The sequence below is a fragment of the Felis catus genome, chromosome D3, assembly GCF_018350175.1.
Source record: "Felis catus isolate Fca126 chromosome D3, F.catus_Fca126_mat1.0, whole genome shotgun sequence".
NCBI lineage: Eukaryota > Metazoa > Chordata > Mammalia > Carnivora > Felidae > Felis > Felis catus.
This window is the reverse complement of record NC_058379.1, coordinates 17,833,058-17,860,703: the sequence shown is the minus strand read 5'-3', so window position 1 is coordinate 17,860,703 and position 27,646 is coordinate 17,833,058. Positions and strand designations below refer to the sequence as shown.

Sequence of the window (27,646 nt, the reverse complement as noted above, 5' to 3'; positions counted from 1 at the left end):
ATCTTCTCCACTGCTGTGACAGTCCTACAATTGCAAAGAAAGAGCCCTATGCATTTTTAAGAATTTGTACTCGAGAGACCTAATGAACAGGTGACTTCTCCAGGGGCCAACTCTGACAAGACATTTAAAATTATACCTAGTATTTCTTTGGACTTTGTGTCTGTTGTATTAGTTCAGGATTTTTCATTTACTCTTTTTACTATAATTGAGCATTAGATTTCTTTATAAAGTATCTTAGTATTGGGGGACACTTCAGTTCTGTAATTTGGGACAAGATTATTTAATAAAAGAACTAAGATTGGATGATACATTTCAATTTGGAAATTTATGGCTGAGCACGTTAAAAAAAAACAAGAACAGTCAAACACTAATGCCATTTCATAATGCAAGCAGCTTCTCTTGAGAGGAGGGTTTTTCTGTTTGAGATAGATCATATTTTTTCCTTTAAGGGGAAAATTGAAGTGTAGTAAATACCATGCTGAGGTAGGAGAACATAAATTTTGTGAAGGGTCCTTGATAACTGATGCTAGTTCTCTTATGTGAAAATTATACTCTTGGCCCATAATCAGTAGGGAATTGATTTGGGTCTTTTCAGGTAGAGAAACCTATTAGGGAGCTCTTAAATAATAATTGCTGACATTCATTGGATAGTGCTTACTATGCTTCAGATTCTGTACTAGGTACTTTGCAGACATTTTAAAAAACCGGTTTGTTGAAATATACTGTTGGCCCTTGAACAACATGGAGGTTAGGGAAACTGACCCCCTGTGCAGTCAAAACTCACAGTAACTTTCGGGGCATCCAGGTGGCTCAGTCTGTTAAGCGTCCGACTCTTGATTTCAGCTCAGGTCATGATCTCACAGTTCGTGAGATCGAGCCCCGCATCGGGCTCTGTGAGCCTGCTTGGGATTCTCTCTTTCCCTTTCCCTCTACCCCTCCCCCACTCATATCTTCTCTCCCCCCCCAAATAAATAAACTTAAAAATCTGTACATGACTTTTGACTCCCCCAAAACTTTACTACTAACAGCTTACTGTTGACTGAGAGCTGTACCGATAACATATACAGTGGATTAGCACATATTTTGTATTACATGTATTATATACTGTATTCTTATAATAGAGTAATAAGCTAGAGAAAAGAAAGTGTTAAGGAAAATTTAAGGAAGAGAAAATACATTTACGGTCCGGTACAGTGTTTATTGAAAAACATCTGCAAGTGGACCTGTGCAGTTTGAACCCATGTTGTTCAGGGGTCACCTGTAATTCACATACCATACAGACAGTTCACCCATTTAGAGCATACAGCTCAATGGTTTTTAGTAAACATATTTACAAATATGTGCAACTATCACCACAGTCAATTTTAGAACATTTTCATCGCCTCAGAATGAAACCCTATACTTGTTAACTGTAACCTTTTATTCTCCTGTTGTCAGCCCACCCCCCCCCCCCCCATTCCCCAGCAACCACTGATTTACTTTCTATAGCTGTAAATTTGCCTATTCTGGACTTTCATGTGAATGGAATCATAATATGTAGACTTTTATGATTGGCCTTTTTTACTCAGCATAATATTTTCAAGGTTCATCCAAGTTGTAGCATGTATTACTACTTCATTCCTTTTTATTGCCAAATAATATTTCATTGTATGAGTATATCACATTTTGTTTTCCCATTCGTCTGATGGATATGCAACCAGTGGGTGGTTTCCACCCTTTGGCTGTTGTGAAATAAGCTGCTAAGAACATTCATGTACAAATATTTGTTTGAATACTTCTTTTTAATTCTTTGGGGTGTATTTCTAGGAGTGGATTTCTGGGTCATATGGTCACTGTTTAATCATTTCAAGAACTGCCAGACTGCTTTCCAGAACAACAGCACCATCTTATATTCCTGCTAGCAGTGTATGAGTGTTCTGACTTCTCTGCATCCTTGTCAACATCAACACTTCATCCTTGTCAAGTTATTCTCTGACTTTTTGATTCTAGCCATCTTAGTGGGCATGAAGTGGTATTTCTTTGTGGTTTTGATTTATGTTTCCCCAGTGACTAATGATGTCCAGCATCTTTTCATGTGCTTATTGGACATTTGTGTACCTTCTTTGGAAAAATATCTATTCAAGTTATTTGCCCCCTTTTAAATTGGATTATGTGTCTTCCTGAATTGTAGGAATTCTTTATATATTCTAGATACAGAGGCCTTATCAGATACATGATTTGCAAAAATCTCCCATTCTGATGGGTTGTCTCTTTCCTTTCTTGATGGTATCTTTTGAAGCCAAAGGTTTTTAATTTTGAGAAGATCCAGTTTATCTACTTTTTATTTTGTTGCTTGTACTTTTGGTGGTGTCATGTCTAAGAATCCCTTGTCAGATCCAAGGTCATGAAGATTTACTTCTATGTTTCTTTCTAAGAGTTTCATAGTTTTAATTCTCTTATGGGTTATATCTTTACCCATTTTGAGTTAGTTATTTTATATAGTGTGGGTTAGGGTCAGGCTTCTTTTGTATGTGGCTATCCAGTCGTCCCAGCACCTTTTGTTAAAAAGGCAATTTTTCCCCCATTGAATGGTTTTGGCACTCGTTGAAAATCATTTGACCAAAGATATATGAATGTATTTCTAGACTTTGAATTTTGTTCCATTGATCTGTATGTTCATCCTTGTCTTGATTTTCATTGCTTTGTAGTAAGTTTTGCAGTAAAAAAAATAATCGATCTTCTTAATTTCGTTCTTCTTTTTCAAGGTGGTTTTGTTTTTGGGGGGTTTCCTTTGCAGTTCCATATGAATTTTGGAATCTGTTTATTAATTTCTATGAAGTCAGCTAAGATTCTGAAAGGGATTGCTGTAAACTTGTAGATCAGCTTGGGGAGTATTGCTGTCTTTTTTTTTTTTTTTTTTTTTTTTTTAAGGACGCTCCATACCCACTGTGGGGCTTGAAATAACGACCCTGAGATCCAGTGTCACATGCGCTACCAGTTGAGCCAGCCAGGTGCCCCGGAATATTGCTATCTTAATGTTAAGCCTTCTGATCCATCAACACTGGATATCTTTCCATTTAATTGTGGTCTTCTTTAATTTCTTTCAGCAGTGTCTTCTTGTAGTTTTCAGTGTACAAGTCTTTCTTTCATCTTCTTGGTTGGGTTTATTCCCAAGTTTTGTATTCTTTTAATACTACTGTGAATGGAATTGTGTTCTTAATTTCATTTTCAGATGGTTTATCAAGAGTTATATAGGGGCGCCTGGGTGGCTCAGTCGGTTAAGCAGCCAACTTCGGCTCAAGTCATGATCTTGCAGTCCGTGAGTTCGAGCCCCGCGTCGGGCTCTGTGCTGACAAGCTCAGAGCCTGGAGCCTGTTTCAGATTCTGTGTCTCTGTCTGACCCTCCCCCGTTCATGCTCTGTCTCTCTCTGTCTCAAAAATAAATAAACGTTAAAAAAAAATTAAAAAAAAAGAGTTATATAGAAATACAATTGATTTTTGTGTATTGATCTCTTATCCTGCAACCTTGCTGAACTTATTAATTCTCACAGTTTTTTAGTGGATTTCTTAGGGTTGTAAGATCATGTCATCTATGTTCAGAGATAGTTTGACTTCTTCCTTTTCAGTTTGAATGCCTTTTCTTTCTTTTTGTGTAATTGCCCTGGCTAGAACCTGTAGCACATTGCTGAATAAAAATGGCAAGAGCAGACATCCTTATCTGCTTCTTGATCTTGGAGATCAAGAGAGAAAGCCTCTTTCATCATTGAGGATTGTGCTAGCTGTGGGGTTTCTGTTTTGTTTTAATCAGTTGGAGGAAGTTTCCTTGTATTCCTAGTTTCTTGAGTGTTTTTATCATGAAAGTGTTGGATTTTGTCAAGTACTTTATCTGTGTGAGATGATTGTACAAGTTTTGTTTTTATTCGATTGATATATGTTACCCTAATTGATTTTCAGATGTTGACCTGACTTTGCACTCCTGGGACAAGTCCCACTTGGTCATGGTGTATAATCCTTTTTATAGGTTGCTAGATTTGGTCTGCTAGTATTTTGGTGAGGATTTTTGTGTCTCTATTCATAAGACATATTGGTGTAGTTTTCTTGTGATGTCTTTGGTTTTGGTATTAGAGTAATACCGGCCTCTTAAAATTAGTTTGGAAGTGTTTCCTCCTCTTCTGTTATTTGGAAGAATTTGTGAAGAATTGGTGTTAATTCTTTAGATGTTTGATAGGCTTTGGCGGTGAAATCATCTATCTGGACCTGGGTTTGTCAGATGTTGTTTTGAACTCTTACAAGTACCAATTCCTTCGTTGTATAGAAGAGGAAGCTGAAGCTCAGAAAGGCAAATTAAGTAATTTGCTAGTAAGTGGGAAAACTGGGATCTTAATCCAAATTACTTTATGTCAAGTTCTAGGATGATAACAATAGCTGACATTTATTGCATAATTAGTTAGGTGTCTCTAACCATACGAGGTGCTTTAACGTGTTAATCTTCTGCTACCATCCCAACACCAAGTGCTCATTTAGTAATAACTTCAGTTTTATGTATCTCATACCCATTTTCACATAGAGAATCTGACACCTAAGGAGATTCAGTGACTTGCCCTACTGAACCTGGGCCAGAAAGTACATGGTACAGCTGTGCTTCTCACTCACAAGGCTGTCTGACTCTGGGGCCTGCCGTCGTAATTGCTTTCCTCTGTTGTGTGCAGCAAAAGCAGCTGTGCCACATGTGGACAGCTGAGCCCAGATCAGGTCCGACCTTGGATCTGAATGGGTGCACACTACCCTTCCAGTTCCACTTGAACGTGCGGGGCTCAGTCAGCACTGTGCCGTGAAGCGCGGTCTTTTCTCACTGCTCTGCTATGTAGCCAGCGCTCTGCTCCGCTCTGACTTCATGTGGTTAGGATGAAAATAAGTTGTCACTACGTGTAATACAGAAATGACTTTTAAGGGTATTTTAGTATGTCAGTCACCCAGCAGAGTCGCATAATATTTTTCAACGAGGACATCCAAAGCACTTTACGTGCTTATATAATATTCATATTGTTAGTGAGATTAGATGGTATCTAGCCTATTTGAGTAAAACGAAAAACGGGTCTCTCTTTTTTAAGTTAAAGGCCTTGAGGAAGGCCTCAAACGTCCGTTCACATTTCAAAGGAGGCACAAAAAGCTGACCTGATGCCTTGTGTGGGTGGCGGGGCTGGTTGAGTGGTGGAACTCATGAGGGAGGTTAGATTTGGTCTCCTGCAGAGCAGAGTGGGTGGCGTCCGGGCCTGGGAGTCCCCGGAACAAGGGCTGGAGGCTCCACTCCACAGAACCAGGTTGTCGGTCGTACCGCTCACACCTGTGCTGGGCATTGTCGTGTCCAGGGCCCGCAGCCTGGCTTCTGCCGAGGCTGGTGTGGGGCAGTCCCCTGGTAGTGCAGCGCTGGAGGAGGGTGTCTAGCTGCTCTTAATTTTAGACTTTCAGTCAACTTTTTCCGCAGCCGTATCCCACATCCCTATCTTTAGAGGCGTACAAGTTTTCTTCTGAGTGCTCTGCGTTTTCACAGTGGGCCTTGGTGGGCATCGTTTTGGTGAGATTCTCCCGCTGAGGCACTCAGCTGAGTAGAGAACATTCATGCTTAAGTCCATTACACATGCATGATAGCTTTCTGTCTTCCTAGATTTCACTGTCACATTTTTTTTTAAGTTTTTTTTTTTTTTTTTTTTTTTTTTAGGGGCTCCTGGGTGGCTCAGTGGGTTAAGTGTCTGACTGCTGATTTCAGCTCAGGTCATGGTCTCATGGTTCATGGGACTGAGCCCTGTGTCAGGCTCTGTGCTGACATCGTAGAGCCTGCTTGGGATTCTCTCTCCTTCTCTCTCTCTGCTCCTCCCCCCATACACATGCTCTCTCTCTCAAAATAAATAAATGAACTTTAAAAAAATAATTTTTAACGTTTATTTATTTTTCTGGCAGAAAGAGAGCACAAGCGGGGGAGGGGCAGAGAGAGAAGGAGACAGAATATGAAGCAGGCTCCAGGCTCTGAGCTGTCAGCACAGAGCCCGACGCGGGGCTCGAACTCACAGATCACAAGATCATGACCTGAGCCAAAGTCGGACGCTTAACCGACTGAGCCCCCCAGGTGCCCTAAGATTTATTTTTTTTAAGTAATCTCTATACCTACCACAGGGCTCGAATTTTCACAACCCTGCGATCAAGAGTCGCACGCTCCACCTAATGAGCCAGCCAGGTGCCTCCACGTTTGCTTTTTTGTAGGCTTTCCAGTGTCCTTTTTCTTGCCTTTGGTATTTACACCTACTTTTATTCCTTTACAGCATTTTATTAGGATTTCAGGAAGGAGTGGAGATAAATGCAATTTGTATTTCTTTTGTAAATTGCCTCTTCATGTCCTTTGTAAATTTTTCTGTTGGGGTTTTCATGTTCTGAATTTGTAAAAACTTTATATGTATATGAACGATACCTCTTTGACATATGGTAACGGTACAGTCCTTTCTTTTCTGTAAACTTACTTTCGAAACACTTGCTGGAAGATAGTGGGGAAGATTCCAGCTTTTGCTAACTTATACAGATGGTTGTATAAGGAAGTGGATCCTGAGACCAGCTGGCTGTACCTTGACTTTTGTATGGATGTGATTTTCTTGTGGTTTTCACCACCTCATAGAAGCTGTCTTATCTATTCATGCTTGAGAACTACTCATACTGTTTCACAAATGACAGACTCTGGCCAAGTGGAAGCGAATAAGTTGCCATCTCCTCTACCAAATACTCTAAATATATGGTCCCGGTCGTCAGCTGGAAAGGTCTGGCAACAGCTGGGCTGAGGAACACGGGTGCTCAGCTGCCTGCCAAGCGTTTGTTGCCTCAGCCCAGCCACATGCCCTAGGCTTGGAAAGAGTCCACTTTTGCACATGCCTTGGAAGGGTAGAAGGAGTCTCTGGCAAATATAAATGATCTCCCTCTGCATTTAGCAGTGGGCCCAGAGCCACGAGGAAGGGAGTCGTCAGAGGGAAGGAATTAGCAACAGCCCACCATGTGTCCCATTTGGCACGAGTGGACAGGTGTTAACCTTCCTCTGTGCATAGCAGTCAGGAGTACTGGTTTTCAGCTGACTTGTCAGGTTTGACCATGTTCCATTTCCTCGTATGTTTTCTCCAGGCTCCTTCTATCCCAGCCAATAGGAACAGAATGTCTTGCATTACCAAGACAGGAAAATTATATTGGGTGCAGTCTAGGAAACTTTGATGAGGTGAGGCCTGGTGATAAAGCAACTTTCAGTGCACATGTCTCTGGGACACCTGATGGAATTTGGAGTCCGAAGTGACCCGTGAGGAAGCCCAGAAACACCAGCTCAGTGTCACTTCCCCTTTCCCAGGTCCCCTGGTTACTTGGGAAATGGTTGTGGTGAAATGGCTATGGTGAAATGACGTGAAAACCCAACCTGGTTTCGTTTCCCCTCCCTGTATTATTCTTTTCCTCTGACTCCTACTGCCATGATCGTCTCAGATCTTTCTCAGGCCTGGTTTACTGCCTGTAGCTTCTCCTCGTCTGATATGCTACTGCCATCCTAAATAGCACTTTCATTACACTACTTTATATTTAAATCTTTGCTTCTCTTTTCTAAGACCTGGCTTTTGACCCGTCTGCTGTGTTAGTCACAGTCCTGTTGGCACTTGGCACCGGGAGTTCTGTTGTAAGTTGCTCTGATTATTATTCCTACATTGGAAGGCTCTTGAAGACCAGGATGGTTGCTTACGTCTCTTGAATTTGCCACCACACATAGCTGGTCTTGTGGAAACACTCGTAAGCAGGCACGGCTCTCAGCGGAGTGCTGATGTCTGGGGAAAACGCTCAAAATCTGAAAAATTACCTTGGCAGACTGAGGAAAAAGCCACAGCGTCATAACTTTCGGAGGTTTTTCTTTAGCTTCAAATTCACCACATAACTTCACTCTGGAGTTTCCTTTTCTATAAATGGGGAGGGTTGGAGTGAATTTTCTTTCAATTCCCACCCAACCCTGAAAGGCTAATTTTCCTTCGTTCTTTGCCTTGACCTTTGTCCTGAAATTAAAACTGATGAGCTGTTTCTGGATCTTGAATTAGGGATTTTTCATTTCTTTGTAGTTCTTTCCCTGACGCATTTTGCAGTTTTCTCTGGGTATGTGCTGCTGAAGGAAATTCGTATTTGCCATTTGGCTACTTTTTAGGAGAGCAGACAAAATGCCGTATCATTCTGATTTCTTTCTTCCTTTCTTTCGTTCGCTTTTTTTTTTCTCTGAGTTTCTCATTTGTAAAAATAAAGCTTTCAGGTAGGTGCATGATTTTAACATAATTTTTGCTCTTCTACAGACACAATGAGGCGAGTGGTACGACAGAGCAAGTTTCGGCATGTATTTGGACAAGCGGTGAAAAATGACCAGTGTTACGATGACATCCGGGTTTCTCGAGTGACCTGGGATAGTTCCTTTTGCGCTGTCAATCCCCGATTTGTTGCCATAATCATAGAAGCGAGTGGGGGCGGGGCGTTCCTTGTGCTCCCTCTGCACAAGGTAAGTAATCTGACTTTCCATTCTCTGAGACACCCTCTGGTAATCTCGATTTATTCTGTCATAGATTGACTTTGGGGATTGATGGTTCACTAAGACTTGTGTGCTTGCGGAGACCATTAGGCTCCCATGTAATTGACACTCAGTTCCACACACTTTACTGATCCCATCAGTTTTTTCTAACAGAGAATCATTAAACAGAATGGTGAACTCTGTTCTGGGTGTGGCTGCTGTGGATAAGAGATTATAATGATGCTGTGAGCATGGGCAGGCACAGGCATCTTATGATTTTGTTAATAATCCTTTTCTCACGGGAGTTTTTCTCAAAAGTGCAGTTTTTAAGAGGAGCAGAAATTTGTAAGTTAATCTTCCTCCTCCTCCTCCTCCTCCTCCTCCTCCTCCTCCTCCTCCTCCTCCTCCTCCTCCGGTGTAGTGAGTGATCAGTTTTGAGACTTTTTGGTGTTTTGAATGATAAGTGGAATGAGAGCTTAAGAAAATGTCCCCAAACAGTGCAGGTTTCAAGTCTGGACAAGACTGAGTTTTAGCATAGAATCTAAGCAGTGCAAATAAGTGGTAGAAATAAAGGGTCTTTACTGAAAGCTGTTACGTGTGACTTTCAACCTTACCCCACTTCCCGGTCTCCTGACTTTCTCCTTCCAGAGAGCCTTCTCCCATATGGGGAGGAGGTAGGAGATTTGGGAATTTCTGACTGTTCTTGAATATTATAGATGAAACGCAGTACTACTTTAACAGGAAATCACAGCATTGCAGATAAGGAGGGAGGGGGTGCTGAGAGAGAGAGAGAGAGAGAGAGAGAGCTTGCAAAGCGTCATTTTGTAGTTGGCTTCTAGGAGGAAAATAAGTTTGATGAGTCCTGAGCTCTAGTGATAAGGGCTCAGTACTGGTGAGGACGCAGGTGTTGGGTCACGTTACAGCTGTTTCCACTCTGCTGAGAACATTGGGTCCCCCTGACTCTCAGCCGTGCATATTAGGGGTACATCTCATAATGAACCGTGTGATTCTGAAAGTGGTTACAGTAAAGTGAATTGCTGTCAAAGTATCGTTTCCCATTACATTTTGGTGTTTTTTCATTGGGAAAACTCTCACTGGGAAAATTTCCAATTCTCCTGTACTTTATTTTCTCTCAGATGCTCACGACTGACTCATTTTAACACCTGATTTTTACTTCAGTGGCCCGATTGATGCGATAGTCCACAATGGGACCATCTCACTACAGAAATAGGAGAGGGATGCGTTTTGGAAACAAATTTGTTAAGTGTTTTCCAAATGTACCTTCTTTATTGGCAGAGCTGGTGATTATATTTTAAAGGAGAATCTTTTCATTAAAGTTGAAATTTAATTTTCTACTTGAATACTTTTCTTTCTGTGGAGAAAATGGCTGTTTTGTGGCAAATGATACATTACAGTATTATAACTGCTCACCCGATTCTAGAGTGGGAGTTTGAATTTACGGTCAGTCGCGTGTGGCGGGTTTGACAGTGGCCAGATGAGAGGACACCTCAGCTTGTCAGCCGAGATCCAGCAGTACCAGACCACCGCCATCTGTTTGGGAGTTTGCGTTTTTATTCCCCCTTTTATGGACTGAGGGATACGTTTGGGTTGGTTTTTTTCCTTCAAAGAAATGGAAGAAGCTAATTGAGAAGCCCGAAATAACTTTTGAATGGCTAATCTTTGTCCGAGTTGAGACAGTTCTCTTCACGTTCACCCACAAAAGGCTCTGTGAATCCATCTTTACTTGTACAAACCATGGGAAACTTTGAGCTTCATTAATACCACTTAAGGGAGACCTGCCTGTGGCTCCTAAGCTAACTAGATCTTTGGATTTGGTTTTCACTTGCATTGGTATTTTGTTCCTTTCCCAGTTTTGTAGGAATTAAGATAGAATAAGTTACCGTGTTTGGAAGAAGTGTTAGTTTTTGGAGGAGCCTCAAGGGTCTTTTTCCCAGACAAATACACGGTCTGGGTGGCTCTGCTCCTCAAAGATTAATTTGTTTTGGAGGAGGTGACAGCCTGGCCATTGGAAATGAGGTCAGTACTTGGGAGTTACTGACTTTCGTAATCGATGGGTTCACATGTACCATGTGGGATTTTTGTGTCCTAAAGTGTCTGTATTTAGCCCTTAGAGTCGCTGTGGCATAGAGGGAGAGCGCGGGTCTGGGAACTGGGGAGCCGGGTGGTTCACTCCCGGCTCTACCGCAGACTTGTACTGGGACACGGATATGTCACTGTCCTTCCTGCAGTTTCAGTGTCTTGACAACTTTGAGATAGTTTTATAACGAGGTGCTGCTTTTGTTTAAAGCAAGAAAAACCAAATTCTCACATATAATACGAAATGATACCCGAAATCAAGATTGCAGACAGCGATGCTCTGGGTGTGTGCTGGGCTCCAGTGCGTGCTGATAGTCTGGAATCACTCTAAACGTGAACTGTAGGAGACGGGCATGGTTTTTAATGACCATCTCAGAGACTTCTAGTAATGTCCATCCCTCCCCTTCTTTCTGACTATAGACAGGCAGGTTGGTTTTGGTGATGCTTGGGGGCTTTCTGTGCATGTTAATATTGAATATGCACGTATTGATCTTCAGATGTATTGTGACTCTTTCAGGAAGGCTCCTGTTAAAAAACACGGCCTTCCATGAATTTCTCTTCAAAGCCGGTTAGTGTCAGCACTAAATAGGGCTTATTATTGCTACTTCGTGAGGCTTGCGGTTAGATTCTGGGAAAATCCTGATCTCTGTCTTGCGGGACTTAAAATGGAAAGAGTAGCGGAGACAAAGACAGTAAAACACATACATAGCAAGAGGCAAACTTAGGAATGAATGTATATTTATTTTAAGTGTATGGTTTCTGAGGTTTTTGTTAAGAAGGTTGTATTAGGGAGAGTGGGATCGTAGGAGGTCACTGCTAGAGGACTACAGAAAGTACTCAGCCCTGAGGTGGAGTGATTTCGATTAGCACGCATGGTTCAGGATCTCTTTTGTAATGTTCCTCTCAAGCTGTGGCATGCCGTGCTGTCATGACTTGCAAGGTGTGGCTTAATACATTTTCTTAGGATTTGGTCTTTCAGAGGATGAATAATAGCAGTCTTGCAGAACAGAAGTTGGCTTTGTGGTTTTGACCGTAGGGATGCCCCCCCCCCCCCCCCGCTCGGTTACACAAGCTGCCTTGTATCAAGAGCATACAGGTTTCAGCTCCCCGTGTGCTGTATCACGTGGGCATGAACAAGCCTCTGCTGTTGTGGGGCAGCCGCACTGGTGATGCGGGATGGGGCATTCCCATCCCTGTCGTGAGCTGTGGTGGCTCAAAACACCGGTGTTTGTGGGGCGGTACGTGTGTGTGCGTGCACCTACACACTGAAACTTCAGATCACAGTGAATCTAAATCCTGACTTAAAACAAGGGTGGGGGGGGAGCTGTTAGACTAATATGCTCTTGATTTCTTAACGTTCACTTAAGTGGAGGATGCAAATTGGAGGGCTCCTATCTCCCCTAATTGCTTTCTCCCTTCCTCCCTGGACCCTTCCGACTTGGGGTTTTTGGGGTGGTGGCTAATTTCATCCTTCCGGCAATTGCCTCTAAGGAAGTTGAGCTCTGGGCCATGGTGGGCTGGGTGTGGGGCCAGGCCTCTGTTAACCTTTTGGGTCACTGTCTCCTCTCCTGGTTCTCTGGAATAGCTGTGCGGTACCTTCTTACACACAGTGATGTTTCTCCCATTTGTTGTAGGAACTGTGTGTGGGGATATTTGCGACATTGCTTTATTTATGTCTCTGAGCTATCTTTTCAACTCCTTTTGTAGTCTTTATCAACTAGGGTTGTGTGAAAGAATTCAGTCCAACAGAAAATAATTTCAGTAAATATTTTCTTGGTTCTCTCAAGGATGGGACATGCTATGCCTTCTAGATGCATACGAGAGAAATTAATTCGTCACATACACGTGTTGCCTTAGAGCATCAGGACTTAATTTTCTCACAGAGCCTGGGTTGACAAGGTTGCTTTAGAGTGTTTTTCTTTCGTAACGATTGAGGAAGAAATCTTGATTCATTTCGGTCAGTATCCTAAGTACCTCTTCTCACTGTCTAGTATGCAACTCAAGTGTTCTCTCTGACTCAGAGTCAGGGGAAGGTCTCCTCTGGGTTCCCTTAGCTGCTTGTCTGTGCCACTAGTACCACAGCCTGCACTGTCACATTGTACTAGAATTATTTTCTTAGCCACCTCACAGATAAGGGGGAGGATGATTATAATTACAGCCTCTTGATCTCTTTGACAGTCACTTGGATGGAGAATGCAAACTGGATGGCTGTTTGTACAGTAGCCCTTGGTAGAGGTTCTCCAGAATCTGGCCTTAATCCATTGTGGTGGACCTACAGGATGTCCTCCAGTCATTCTGCCCTTGTATTCGTGGTGTCCTGTGGCCCCCCACCAACTCCACCCCCCCCCCACACAGTAAATAGGGCTGAACGTGTAACCACTGGGATATGGTAGAATTGATGGCATGTGACTTCTGAGACTAGGGCATGAAAACTTACTGGCTTCCACTTTGTCCCTTTGGGAAGCACCATGTTTCAAGGACACTTAAACAGTTCTCTGGAGGGGTCATGGGACCTCCTACCCGTAGTCCACACCAGCTGACCAACCATGTGAGTGAGTGGTCTTGGAAGTGGATCGTGCAGCCCTGACTGACATACTGACTCATGAGAACTCTGAACCAGAACCACTCAAATAAGGTGCTTTGGGACTCCTAACCCTCAAACTATGAGAGAATAAATGTTGACTGTTTTAAATAGCTAGGTTTCAGGGTAACTTACTAAGCAGCGGTTGATAACTAATACATGTATTCTTCAAATATAGCGGAGCACTTGACTCATAATGTTAGGTCACACAATGTGTGAATAAATGAGTTACTAGTAGCGACCTAAAAGGCCTTTTGGTAGTTTTAGGCACTCTTTCCACATATTTATGTAGATACGTAGATAGATTCAGGTATATAACATTCTTAAATAAATCTTAAATGAATAATTGAGGGATTCTGTACAGTGTCAAGAGAAAATTATATGGCAAGATTTGGTTATCCTGTGTTCCACGATATTATCATATAACCTAAAAAATGTGTTGGAACGTCATAGTCACTGTCCTGTGTGTAACTTCAAATTATGTTATTGGTTTTGGGGAAGAGTCCGGAATGTTAACATTGATGGTGGGACTGAAGGTGATTTTTATTTTTTACTTTATAATTACCTGTATTTTTTCAAAATATTTTACAATGAACTTATTATAGGTAAAGGTTATTTCTAAAAGTATTACCAGTAATACTATCAGAACATATATGAAGAGTTCATTGTTCTTTAAGCTTGAGTGAAGTCTAAAGCAGTACCTTTTTTTTTTTGCTTTTTTAAAGGCTCTTTTTATTTATTTTTAAAAAATGTTTATTTTATTATTTTTTTTTTACATATGAAATTTATTGTCAAATTGGTTTCCATACAACACCCAGTGCTCATCCCAACAGGTGCCCTCCTCAATACCCATCACCCACCCTCCCCTCCCTCCCACCCCCATCAACCCTCAGTTTGTTTTCAGTTTTTAAGAGTCTCTTTAAAGCAATACCTTAAAAAAAATCTTATTTATTCGTCCACCTATTCATACTCAGTCCTTAGATGTTTGAGTACCTGCTCAACGCCAGGACCTTTGCTGGGCTCTTGCTCTTAAAAAGCTTTGGTGATGGTTGACCTTGATCTCTCCAGTGGGGAGCTTTGTGTGCACATAAAGTTGTCTGACACAGTGATGAGAGATGAGTTCTAGCTGAGGCTCCTAAATCAAGGAAGACATCACAGAGAAGGTTCTACTGGAATTCAGGTTTCTTCTGTGTGTAGGAGCCAGGGATGAAACAGAAGAGGAGCCCAGCCAATTCGCTAAACTGATGAGTTTGAAGAGGTGCTCTGTTCCCAGAAGGACAGAGAATGAGGTGGGAGCCACATTCTCCCTCAGATTCCTGGATCTTGGGGAGTGGAGGTGGGTGTTTGGTGAAACTGGTGAAATGGGATGTTCCATCAGACGGATTAAGGGGAGGTGACAGGTAGCTTTTTGGCAGAAACACCAATTCTTTCATTCTTTTTGTCTGTCACTTCCAGTGTAAATAGTGCAGAATTGGTGTTTTCCTTAATCATCATATGACAAGAACCAGAAAATAAGCAGCACCGTTCTCCATTTTAGGATTGTCATAACTGGATCAACACAGCATCGTTCCTGTTTCTTCCTCAGGAGAAGGCAGTGACGTCATGTCATATTCATAAAAATGAGACTCGGGTGTGACATCAGAATGTGCTTGGAGGGTCCCCTTCATACATGGTGTCTTAGTTTTTGCACTGGTTAGGGTGGCTTTCATCCCTGTGTTCTGCAGTTGCGGAAATCAAAACTCAGATTGAGTGATGGCCCAGAGCTGTGGGGTCTTTCGTGGATTAGAACCTGGGTCTCTGAGTCTTTATTTGATTGGTACATGTATATCGTGTATATTTTTGATGAACATTTTCCCCCACTGAGTGCGAAAGATTTTTTTGTTTTTGTTTTGATATAGAAACTGTGGTCTAATTGATACTTAATCCTTTGCATTCTTTCTCTGGGGTTAGAAGGCTTAATAACAAAACGCTTGCTCGTCAGGGCTTTGGTTCTGTCAGTTCAGAGAATTGTCTTAGGGTTTGGAAAATACTGGGTCTGTACCGTGCCTCGAGGACACAGCCACAGCGAGGAGATCTCGCAGCACTTCACATTACTGAGGGTGTCCTTTAAGCGCCAGGCACCGTGCTGATAAGTGCCTTCTTTCACGGGCTAGTTCCAAAGGGACGCCAGTCTCCTGATGGTGCTTTTCTCCATGACCCCCAGTCACTGCCAGCACCTGCTGGATTTGCATTGGCTGCGTCTCCCCCTTACTGTACACGGCTGACAGGCAATTTCCATTCCCACAAATAACAGTGATCCGTTTTGGACAAGGGTAGCGACGCCAGTAGCCCTTTGTACAGATGTGGACGTTTGGCACATGGTAGCTTTGGTGTCACGGGCAGGGAATAATTTTATTCAGTGCTAGTATCCTGATGTGTCATGGGATGCCCATTCACGCCTCCTGAAATAGACGCTGTCTGATGCCCTGAGCACCTTAAAACTGTCTATTGTATGGGCCTTGAAAGGCTGGGAGGCAGGGGTGGGGGGAGGAGGATGCAGGGGAAGGGCACCAGGTGCAGAACAATGACTTCCAAATTATGTCACGAGCCGCCAGCCACAAGAGCACTGTACGGCCTCATTACCACATGAAGTGCCACAGAAGGGCCCTTTTCATTTTCTCCCAGTGACTGTTTGCCACAGTCTTGCTATAGGGGCTCATGGCGGGGGGATACACTGCTCACCCCCAGTTAACAACGGAGCACAGAATCCTGGCAGAAGGAACCTCACAATGTACCCCGGGGCTATTTTTGATTACAGTGAGTGGCTGTGACTCAGAGTGTGCCCTGGCAGATGACGGCTTCCCCCCTCCCCTCCCCATCCTCCTCCCCTGGAGATGAGCAGGCAGCCCGTCCTTTGTACGTTTCCTTGGCCGGCTTCTCCTGCCGCTGCAGTTCACTGATCTGTCCACAGCAGCCGGCCCGCAGGCCTGACAGGGCTCTGACAGTGGTTTTTACCATATATGGCCATCAGAGCTCTGGGGCTGTCAGCCGGCCAGGATAATTTCCTTCCTTTGCTTTGATTGGCTGCTTGGTGGCTCACAGAATGGTGGGATCTGGGAGTGTGTGGTGAAGGGAAGCCACTGAGTCAAGTGCAAAGAACATTTAACTCTTTGCTGGTTTTTTGGAGTGTGAATCTGGGCTGAGCACACGGGCCAGTGCTGCCTGCAGAAGCCCTCGGAGTCCAAACGTTATAACCTAAGTCTGGGGAAGCGGCAAATAAAAGGTTTCTGAACTCAGATTACTCTGAAATAGACCCAGGTTTAGTGGACAAACATCTGCAGTGCTGATTTGTCCAGAAGCCTCCCTATAACCATGTGCAGCAAATTTCCTGCTGCCGAGTTGAATATCTGTGCACGTTAGGGGTGGGACCTGAGTTGAGTCCAGGGGAGGCTGAGCTGGGAGGGGTGAGTGATGGAGCACGTGTTGGTTTCTTTTCTGGCTGAGCTTTGTAAGTCATGAGTAAATGATACAGTCTGCTGAATTGGGTCTGTCGTCCTGTCCTGCGTGTTTGTAACTGCTGCAAGGTGTGAACTGCCTCTGCCATGGAACCCAAGGCATTTACCTTAAAAAAAAAAAAAAACCCAAAAAACAACTTACACTATTTTTCTGGTTTTCATCCCTACTTACTTCAGGGAGGGTGGATTTTTATTCTGAAGCTTGTATGTAAACCCGTGCAGAGCTGGGATTGAAAGGGGTGGTAGCTCCGGAACGCTTCGTCATTCACAGAGGGTCCTGGGGGAGACCCCTCCAGTGTCATTTGCTTAGTACAAGCAAGCGATTACTCTGCTTTCTGGTTTGATACTGAATGGTGTAATTTCCTCGATTTGCAGTTATATCAATAGTTATTTTGCTTTTCACCTTCTGCTTTCAAGCTGAATTTTATTTTGACTAGATTCCACCTCATCTGGGGTTCCTAGTTTTTTGTTTGTTCTCAGACCAGAAGTGTTTGGAATTACGTGTCTGTAGTGATGAAGTTTTCACTTTACAGATTTTTTGTTAGGAAATAAAGTGTCTATTCCCGATTACATATTTGGGTGCAATTGAGTAAGGAGACGTTCACTTCCACTGTTTTTGCTTTCTGATAATGAAATCAATAGTTTTACAGTAACTTCCCTCAGATTCTTAATGAGGACTTTTAAAATGGTCTATGCAGTATTAGACCCAGGTTTTAAAGAGGGCCCGTGATAACCAAAATCATCTGTTTGGCATTTTCTCTCGTACCCGTGAAGACTGTTGTTTTTCGCTCACAGGCAGGTGAGGCCTCTGCAGAAGCGCCCTGCCTCTCCCTGGCAGCTCGAGTGTCTGGCTTACTTTCCAGGACTGGGTAACCCAATCTGTGTGTTTTATTCCAGGGCACCTCCGCTTACCCTCAAGGTTGGTGTTTTTGGTTCTCTTAAAGTAAAACCTCCTCCGAATGTACTACTCCTGGGTCAGGAGCTATCCCTCTTGGTGACCAGCTTGTCCACAAGTCAGATATCGTGTGCCTCAGGCTTTCCAGTCTGCCGTGGAAGTCCCTGTCTCACCACCTGTGCCTCTCCCCAGCTATCTTCGTGTGAAGCAGCAGGGCCTGAAGAGATTTCAGCAGAGCGTGTATCTACGTAAAGAATACTGATACCAGAGAAAGGTAGTTGAAAAACCAGAAAGCCCACTTTAATAGACATCCTTTTTGGACTCCTTTGAACTCCACACCGTGTGTATGGAGCCCTTCTGCCTGGCAGAAAACTTTTCCTTAGCTTCTGAGCATTTGCTTGACTTCCCGTCCTCCTTACGGAGTTGGGGAGTTCTCAGTGTGTCCCTCCAAGGCCAGCAAGGAGTTATTGTCAGTGCCTTACAAAAAAGATCCTCAAATGTATGGACGGAATGACAAAGTTATTGAACTTTGGGCATATAAAGTGATTTTGATTAACATTTTTTCCTAAAATAAAAACTTATGTGAAGATAAAGTAGGGACAGACCGTTTGCAAAATCTTTGTCTCTTGTTCCTTGATTCAGGATGGGGTAGTGGTTGTGTTAGACCCTTACATCCGAGGGTAGAATAGCCCGTCTGGATAATAAGCACAGATTATAATGATGGGTCATGAAGCGGCTGGATAAAATGACTGTAGGTCCGAAGCTGGAAAGGCGCTGGGAAGCTGCCGTGCCGGACCAGCCAAGAGGGATGGTGTGGACTGTTCTCAGAAGCCAGCACCCTGGAACAGTGTGGGTGTCCGCATTGCTGAATGCCAGGACGTCAGCTGGAAAGACGTCGTATGCAGAAGGAGTGTCTTACGGGGGAATGCTTGATTTGACTGATAAAATTAACGTGTCACTTTTTTTAAATTTATTTTTTATTTTTTTAACGTTTATTTATTTTTGAGCTAGAGACAGAGCATGAACGGGGGAGGGTCAGAGAGAGAGAGGGAGACACAGAATCTGAAACAGGCTCCAGGCTCTAAGCTGTCAGCACAGAGCCCGACGCGGGGCTCGAACTCACGGACCGCGAGATCATGACCTGAGCCGAAGTCGGATGCCTAACCGACTGAGCCACCCAGGCGCCCCAACACGTCACTTTTTTTTTTTAATTTTTTTTTTTTCAACGTTTATTTATTTTTGGGACAGAGAGAGACAGAGCATGAACGGGGGAGGGACAGAGAGAGAGGGAGACACAGAATCGGAAACAGGCTCCAGGCTCTGAGCCATCAGCCCAGAGCCCGACGCGGGGCTCGAACTCACGGACCGCGAGATCGTGACCTGGCTGAAGTTGGACGCTTAACCGACTGCGCCACCCAGGCGCCCCAACACGTCACTTTTTAACACGGTGGGAGTTTATTAACTTTTTGGAAACCTGTGTTATCATGAGAAAGCCTGCTGGGCAAAGTGCTGGGTAGCTGTACCGAATGGTAACATTTTGAAAGAGCCATCCATTAGATGCTCCCAGAGCGAGCAAGCTAATGTGTGGATTGAAAATGGTTATCATGTGAGGGGTCGTTGTTACAGCAAGAAACCGTTATTCTGAATGATCTTTTATAGAATGCAGAGGTCATGTTGGCAGCTTCCTACTGTTGACTTTGGAGTTTGGGAGGGTGAAAATGTCTGCTGGTTCATCTGAGCTATACCATTAGCGCCATTTATTTATTTATTTATTTATTTATTTATTTATTTATTTATGAACTAGAGAGAGAGCGGGGAAGGGACGGACAGAGAGAGACAGAAGATCTGAAGCAGTCTCTGCGCTGTCAGCACGGAGCCCTACGTGGGGCTCAGACTCATGAACTGTGAGATCATGACCTGAGCCAAAGTCGGACACTTCACGGACTGAGCCACCATTAGCTCCTTTAAAGACACATCCCAGAGTGGAGCTCCTTTATAGGAACAAATATGCAAGAGGACTATTGTACACATTTAACCGTAGATATTTAGAGCGTTTTCGTTGCTCAGTACTGCCCTCAGCATGTAGGATGAGTTCACTTCTTAAGTATGGATTCCTTTGTGTGTGTGTGTTTTAAAGTTTTTATGTATTTCTTTTGAGAGAGAGGGGCAGAGCGAGAGAGAGAAACCCCAAGCAGGCTCCGTGCTGTCAGTGCAGAGCCCAACATGCACGGCTCAGTCCCACAAACTGTGAGATCATAACCTGAGCTGAAATCGTTGGATTCTTAACTGACCCGAGGCACCCAAGTGCCCCAGTAGGGGTTCCTTTTTGACATGAGGTGTGAGAAGTAAGGTGCACTGGTAGATGTAGGTGGAACAGTTATGGTTTCCCATTGAAATGGATGGGAAATGTCTTGAACAACCGGGACTATCATGTCATAAGAGTTACACTGCATTTTGTATACCTCAGGAGGAGTGTGTTTGCAAAGTTATTTAAAATTACAAGTGTTCCTTCTTAGAGCAGTTAGAGAATACATTTACTGGTGCTTAAATTTTGATTTCACTTTCCCCTCTCCAAACATGCCTGTTGGAGGAAAGTGTTGTCTAACTTTGGGTTTAGTTGAAGCATCGGTTTTCCAGGAGCTCTTTTGAGTTTTGTGGCTGCTTTGAAATTTTTGAGAACTTTCCCCAAACCCAGAGTAAATGATAACGCTGGTGTCTAGGTGGTTTTCTGCCACGATGCGGATTGGTGGCTGGAACATGTCAAAGCCATCAGCCTCAGCTCGGGCCAGCCACATGGAAATTGTGCTGTCACACCTCTGCCTTGTGCCAGCTGTACACGCACTTTGGAGGCTGAATTTTCCCTGGGGCTCATGTTGCTGGGCCCCGGGCAGGCCAAAGGATCTTTCAGATAATGATAGTGCATAACTCGGTGCCCTGACCTAGTCCACTAGAATTCCCCAAGTGTGTGAACGAGGCTCGGGGCCAGAGCCTTTGGTAACCTGGGTCATTTTTTGCCCCTTGAGTTGACTTGCTGGCAATTTCCACCACTTGGAGTTTTAGCTAGAGAGGTGTACATAGAGTTCTCCCATGGCAAGTGGCTGGGACTAGTAAGTAATCAGTAAATTTGTACACATTATTTAAAGCAGGGAGTCTAAAGAGTGACAGACTATTCTCAGCTAAACTTTCAATTCCATGCTAGAAAAGTGGGAATATTCTAGATGATGCAGCTGAGGTGTGACACATCCTTAATGAGACAGTGACCTGATTTGTTAGTAAATGAAATTACTCTCTATAGGAGCCTTGGAAAATTGATAGGTAGTTCTTAAAATAAACCACCATTTAGTTAAAAAAAAGCGGGGGGGGGGGGGCTGGCATTAAATTCTTGTAACTCTTCTTTCCAGCGTCTGCATTTATTTACATTCGCTGCTTAGAAGCTCAGGTGAGCCATGTTGCCAGCCTGACTTACAGTGGGTGTCTCTTCTGAATGGCCCCCCACACGCCAGCAATTAGACATGGATGCCTCGGTTCGTGGACCAGATGACGAATGAGGATGCGTCATGGGTAGGAATGAGAAATACTTTCTCATTAAATGCTAGTGCAAAATGTTTCTCAGAACGGTGCGTCCACATCTTTATCGTATACGACCACTGTTGTGTGGTTTCTTTCAGTTTCCTTGTACCGAGCTCTCAGCAGTCTATAAGTGCCTAGCTCTGCCCTTTTAATAACATATACTCATAGGGTAAAATATGTTGTGCTTTTCTCTTAATTGATTTTATCACGGGTAAGAAGATACTCAAGTGTAAGCCCTTGAAATCGTGATCGCTGACCCTTGATTGATTTACGTACATCCTGTATGTAAAACGATTAGGGCACATTTATTTTTTTCAAAAATTTTTTTTCTTTTTAGAAAGAGAGCGCAGGCTCCATGCCCAGCAAGTAGTCAAAGTGGGGCTCAAGCTGAGCCCCTGAGATCATGACCTGAGCCGAAATCAAGAGTTGGACACTGCACCAACTGAGCCATCCAGGTGCCCCAAGTGTGCCATTAAGATGCCAGTTCTTCTCACACTTTCTTCCTTTTTTGTTCCTTTCTCACTATCAGACATGTAGTCGATGGCCTTTTTGTTCTGCTGCAATATGATGCCACTTTCCCTGTTTTATTTGTTGTAAGGATTTGTGATGATATTTACAACCAGAGGAAACAGCTGCTGGCGGGATATCATTTTTATGAGCTCTATTTCTGATGACCAGCTGCCAATAGTTTTAACATTACTGTTGTGCCTTTTTCACAACCCATGGCCTAGTGGGAATTTTCCTGCCCTATGGAAATCTAGTACGGATGGATCGTCACTGATGCTTTAGGTCTGTGCTGCTTCACTCCATTTCTTTATTTAGAAAATGGGGACAGTAAAGATGCTATATCATGAAGCAGCGTGGTGAGAATGAAGATAGAAAGGTCTTCGTACGGTTCCTACCATGTAACATAAGCATTCTGAAAGGGTTCGCAAGTTTTCTTCTTATTTGGCTTTGATGGGAAGGAGGGCAGTTGGTAGCAGTTGCCCTTTCACTAGGATTCAAGTTCCTGCGAAAACATTCGGCTCTTTAATACTTTGATGCTCTGGACTTGTCAGCACTGAGCTGAGAGTGGAAGAGAGGCTTACTACTTACTATTCTCAAATGTCTGACTTGACTGAACGGTATCTTTAAGCCACGATTGTGTAATTTTAACCTAAAAAAAAAGTCATTTAGTAAGTTTCACAGTATAATTAAGAACAACTTGTATTAGAAAAAATTATTTGATGTCCTTGGAAGCTCAGAGTTTAGTAACTGTACTTTGCCATCAAAGATGCCAGACGTGGTTTGCTGGGCAGAGCCTAAGAATGCAAAGATAAAACAATTCAGATACAAAAACTTTTTTCCCTTGGGAGTAAAGTTTTTTTCTTTTTTAAATTATTTTTTAAGATAGGAGACAAAATACTAGGACACTCATGTACTCACCCACAAGATTAAACAGATGTTAATATTTTACCATGTTTGTTTCCTACCTCCCATTTTTTAAAAAACAATAAAGCATAACAGATGTAACTAAAATACCATTCCCCTTTTTTCCTCTTCTCCTTCGCCAGAGGTAATCATTTCCTGAAAGTTGGTATGTATTCTATTTGTGTACTTTTGCTACATGTGTATGTATCTGTACACAGACTGATTTTTGTGTGTGTTAAACTTTTGTGTAAGTGGTATCTATTTCCATACCAAGGACAGTTAAATTGCTTCTGCTTTTTTCACCATTCCCAGTGATGCTGCGGTTAATATCCTTTCTGTGCAAATACGGGAACCTTTCTTTCCCACAGACCACCTCAAATGGTATTGCTCAGGGGTGGGCAGCTTCACCTCTACCTGTTTCCAGATTGCTCTCAAAAAGAATCGGAGCAGGAGCCTTCGGTGAACGGTTGTTTGGAATTCCTCTTTCCTGACATCCTTGCCAACACTTGTAATTAGGCTTCTAAATTGTTGCCAGTTTTAATAGGTATAAGATGTTACCATGGCATTCTAATTTCTAGTTCACTGAGTGAGACCAAGTATCTTTTCATACATCTGTATGGGCTTTTCAAGTTTACTTCTTCGTGAATTCAGTGCTCCTGTCGTTTGCCATCATTCTGTTAGGTTGTTTGTTGACTTTGTTGGATATGGATGTTGCATATGTATCGTCTCTGTCTGCAACTTGTCTGCACTCTGCTTATGTTTTTTTGTTGTTCTTGAGGGGAGTTCGCAACAGTGTTTGTCACGTAGGCTTCAGTTTCTCTTTGTCATACCGTCCTTTGTTATCCGGGTGGTACAGTCCTTAAGTGAGGGGTTGAGCGGTACTGCTCTTTTCTGTTCTCTGGGAAGTTTTGTCTGAGCCGATCTCTTCCTTGAGTGTTTGGTAAAGCTCTCCTGTAACACCACGTGGGCCTAGTGGCCTTTGGTATTACGTGATTAGATTCATGGGGAGGTAGGTAGTATGTGGACTTTTGTTACTGGTCTTTTATGGCTATTGGTCTATTCAGGTTTTTTATTTATTGACAATTTTTTGATATGTTTTTTTCTAGGAGATTGCCTCTTTCATTTGGTGTTTTAAAATTTATTATCAGATGTTATTCCTAGTATTTTCATATTATGTGAATTTACACCATATTTGTAAGTTATGTCCCTTGTTAAATTCCTGGTATTTGTGCTTTCTCTTCTTTCTTAATCTATCCTATTGTGTTGATGTGGCTTATTACTTATTTTCTTTCTTGTTAATTTCTTTTCATAATTTTACATTCTTTGGGTGTGCTCTATATAAAAATATGGCAACCTTTTCATGTGCTTATTATCAGCTCCTTAATTTTCAGACTTTCTGTATATGTGCATTTAAAGCTAATTGATTTACCGTTAAGATCTGTTTTAGCCCTCTCCCACAAGTTATGAAACGTCATGTATTGATCAGTTTTAACATTTCTATTGGCCATTATGACTTTCTATGTGAATTATTTAGTAAATTTAAAAAATTTTCAGACGCCTTAGGGATTTTTGGTTCATATTTTTTCTATTAATTTTTAATTGAACTGCATTGTACTCTGAACATGCACTATGAGGTATTGATTTCTTGGTATTTTGTGAGATTTGCTTTGTGGTATCCTAATTGGTCATTTAAAAAAGGTAATGTTTAATGTGTGCTTGAAAAAAAATGTTCATTTTTAAATATTGGCTCCAAGGCTAGATATATCCATTAGATAAATCTTGTTACTTTTTTTCCCCCAGTGTTTATTTGGTTTTGAGAGAGAGAGAGAGACAGACACAGAATCCGAAGCAGGCTCCAGGTTCTGAGCTGTCAGCGCAGAGCCCAATGCAGGGCTCTAACCCATGAACCATGAGATCGTGACCTGAGCTAAAGTTAGAGGCTTAACCAACTGAGCCACCCAGGAGCCCCAAAGCCTGTGACTTTTGTTAAAGTCTTCTATATTCATACTAATTTTTGTCTGTTTCCTTGAGAGTGAGTCTTTGTTAAAATCTCTTAAGATTATGGCTTTGTCATTTTCTCTTCATAGTTCTCTCAGCTTTTGCTATAAATATTTTGAATTTGTGCAGTTAGAGGAATTAGACTTCCTAGTGCCTTTAGCATCCCAGTGAATTGTTTCAATATTATACAGTGACATTAATCTTTAATAGTGCATTCTACCTTAAAGTCTGTCCTCACTCAGCTATTTGGCATATATTTTTACGGCCTTCCCCTGCTTTAATTACTTTTTAGTTTTCTTGTTTTTTGTTTGTTTTAGAGAGAGAGAGAGCATGAGCTGGGGAGAGGGGCGGATGTGGGGGAGGAGAGAATCCCAAGCAGGCTCCGTGCGCAGTGCAGAGCCCGACTTGGGGCTCGGTCCCACAACCCTGGGAATCATGTCCTGAGCCGAAATCAAGAGTTGGACACTCTGAGCCACCCAGGCACCCCTACCTTTTTATTTTTTAACTTAGTTCCTTTATTACTTTTAAAATATGTCTTGTAGCTGGTTGTAATCAAATCTGAGACATGCTGTCTTTTAGCTGGTGGGTTCAAGATGTTGATACTACAATTGCATATTACGTATATCACAGTATTACTGTAAAATGAACACCTGCGAGTCCACCGCCACCTGCATGAGAAATAGAATATTACAGGGAGTAGTAGCTCCCGGGCTGGGTCACTCACACGGTGTTTGTGAGGATGCAGTACGGAAAATAGGGAAAACAACCTGGCTGGAGGCCTCAGCAGCAGTTGTTTCTTTAAGGAGAGATGGGATCAGGGATATGACAGAGTGGATTCCAGCAGTTGTTGAATTTGGGGTGACGTTTATTGATGCCTGCAGGTGCTGGGAAAGTACTTTACCTGGATTATCTTCAATTTGTCTTCACATCAGCTCGTATAGAAGGAATCACGACATTCTCAGTTTACAGATGAGGAGATGAAATGGAGAGGTGAAGTCATTTTGGCCAGGGCATCAGAGCTGGAACCTGACAGAGTCGTGACGCCAGCCCAGGCAGTCTGCTTCTCAGCCATCTGTGCTTTGCTGCCTGTAAATGACCCGTGTGGCCCTCCTTATAACACCCAGGTTCTGTGTTCATTGGCACTTTCTTTTAGGATTCCTTTTCTGGCGATGCAATTCCACAGGTCCAAACTGGGTTTAATTCGATTTACAAGAGAAAACGAGCATGTGAAAAAACCTAGGCTTTAGGTCTGTGGACAGGGCCATCTTCACACCTCAATTTAGAATTGCTTCTTTTCTCGGCAGAGAACCTTTCTGTGCCTGGGTGGCTCAGTCGGTTAAGCATCTGGCTCATGGTGCGTGAGATCATGCGTCAGGCTCTGTGCCGACAGCATATAGCCTGCTTGAGATTCTCTCTCCCTCTCTGTCTCTCTGCCCCTCCCCCCACACTCTTGAACTGTCCTTCTCTCTAAAAATAAATAAGCTTAAAAGAGAAGAAAGAAAACCTCCCTGAAGACTGTGATCCCCACGGGCCTGGCGGAATGCCCTTCTTCTGTGTTCCTGCCACCTGTGCTTGTCCTGTGGCGCATGTCTTCTGCTGCACCGTATTTGGTGGTTGACACAGCCTCTTCGTCCAGCCAGGACAGGGCTGCCGTGTTTACTTCTGTGTCTCTAATACTCAGCACAGCGTCTGGGCCCCGTGAGAGTTCATAAGTGACATGTGTTTGTCTTTCTTAATGATAGAGTAAATTAATGTATTAAACTAGAAGAACTAGTAATAAAAGTAGTTTTATGTTGAGTATTTACTATATTCCAGGCACCATACAGGCTTACCTCATTTATTGCACTTCACAGATACTCTTTTTTCCCAAACCAGGTTTGTGGCGATCCCCCATTGAGGAAGTCTGTCGATGCCATTTTCCCAACAGCATTTGCTCACTTTGTGCCTCTATTACATTTTGTTCGTTCTTGGAATATTTCAGACTTTTTCATTGCTGTTACGTTTATGGTTTATATGTGATCAGTGATCATGACTCAGTGAAAGCTCACATGATGGCTAGCATTCTTCAGCAATAAAGTACTTCCTAATTAAGGTTTATGCATTGTGTTTTTTTAGACATCATGCTGTCGCACAGTTAATAGACTACCGTATGGTATAAATACAACTTTTGTGTACACAGTAAAATTGAAAACTTCATTTGACTCACTTTAATTGCACTGATATGTACCAGAGCCTGCCATATCTCTGAGATATATCTGAAATTAAATTTTTTACATACCATATACAGATAGTTGTAATACCAAGTTACGATTTGCCTAAAAACTGTATTTCATTTAATCCTACGGTAATCCTGGGAGATGAGTATTATTGTCACTCCTTTCACAGATGATGGGCTGAAGCTCAGATTATGTGACTTGCCTAAGGCCAGCCACTGTTTGAACAGTAGAGCCTGGATTTGAACCCGTATCTGTCTGACTCTCAGTACTGTGGTCTTTGTGTTTAGCATAATTGCTTCTCGGGACATTTCCACAGTTGAGTCACAGTGGAGAAATCACAGAATTCCTTGATCTTGAAAATTTTCTGGGAAGCCTTGCCCTAGTGTTGTACTGACTTGTCTTAACAGGAGAATAACACAACAAAATAGGTTCAGTTTTGCTTGGCCATGATTCCTTGTTGTACGCTCGCTTTTAGAGCATACAGGACCTCGGCATGGATTGCACCAACATGTTTAAAAAAGGAAATAGCTTTTGTGTACCTGTTACAATAGCATTTGTCTTGGTCAACACAAAATTGGCTTGATAAGCCAGATTGACTTTTAGATTCAGATGTGTCATGTAAGTATATCGTGATGGTTACTTATCAGCATTGAAAAATGTTTTTTTAATGTTTGTTTACGTTGAGAGAGAGAGAGCATCCACGAGTGAGGGAGGGGCAGAGAGAGAATCCCAGGCAGACTCCATTCTGTGCATGGAGCCTGATGTGGGGCTTGATTGCACCAACCATGAGATCATGACCCGAGCCGAAATCAAGAGTTGGACACTTAACCAACTGAACCACCCAGGTGC

The 27,646-nt window shown here is 42.8% G+C and overlaps 1 protein-coding gene across 4 annotated transcripts in view; it reads left to right on the top strand.

Annotated features, from left to right (window-relative positions):
- Nucleotides 1-27,646, top strand: part of CORO1C (coronin 1C) — a 76,892-nt gene that overhangs the window by 19,666 nt on the left and 29,580 nt on the right. For 2 of the 4 annotated variants that reach the window (XM_023241509.2, XM_045041712.1), the window contains exon 2: nt 8,328-8,527. The exons of 1 other annotated variant lie outside the window; for it this stretch is intronic. In XM_023241509.2, the coding sequence (XP_023097277.1) occupies nt 8,333-8,527 (195 nt within the window). In that variant the 5' untranslated portion in view covers nt 8,328-8,332. Of the gene's footprint in view, nt 1-7,648; nt 7,673-8,327; nt 8,528-27,646 lie in introns of those variants that run through there. One more of the 4 variants, XM_045041713.1, reaches the window with a different exon arrangement.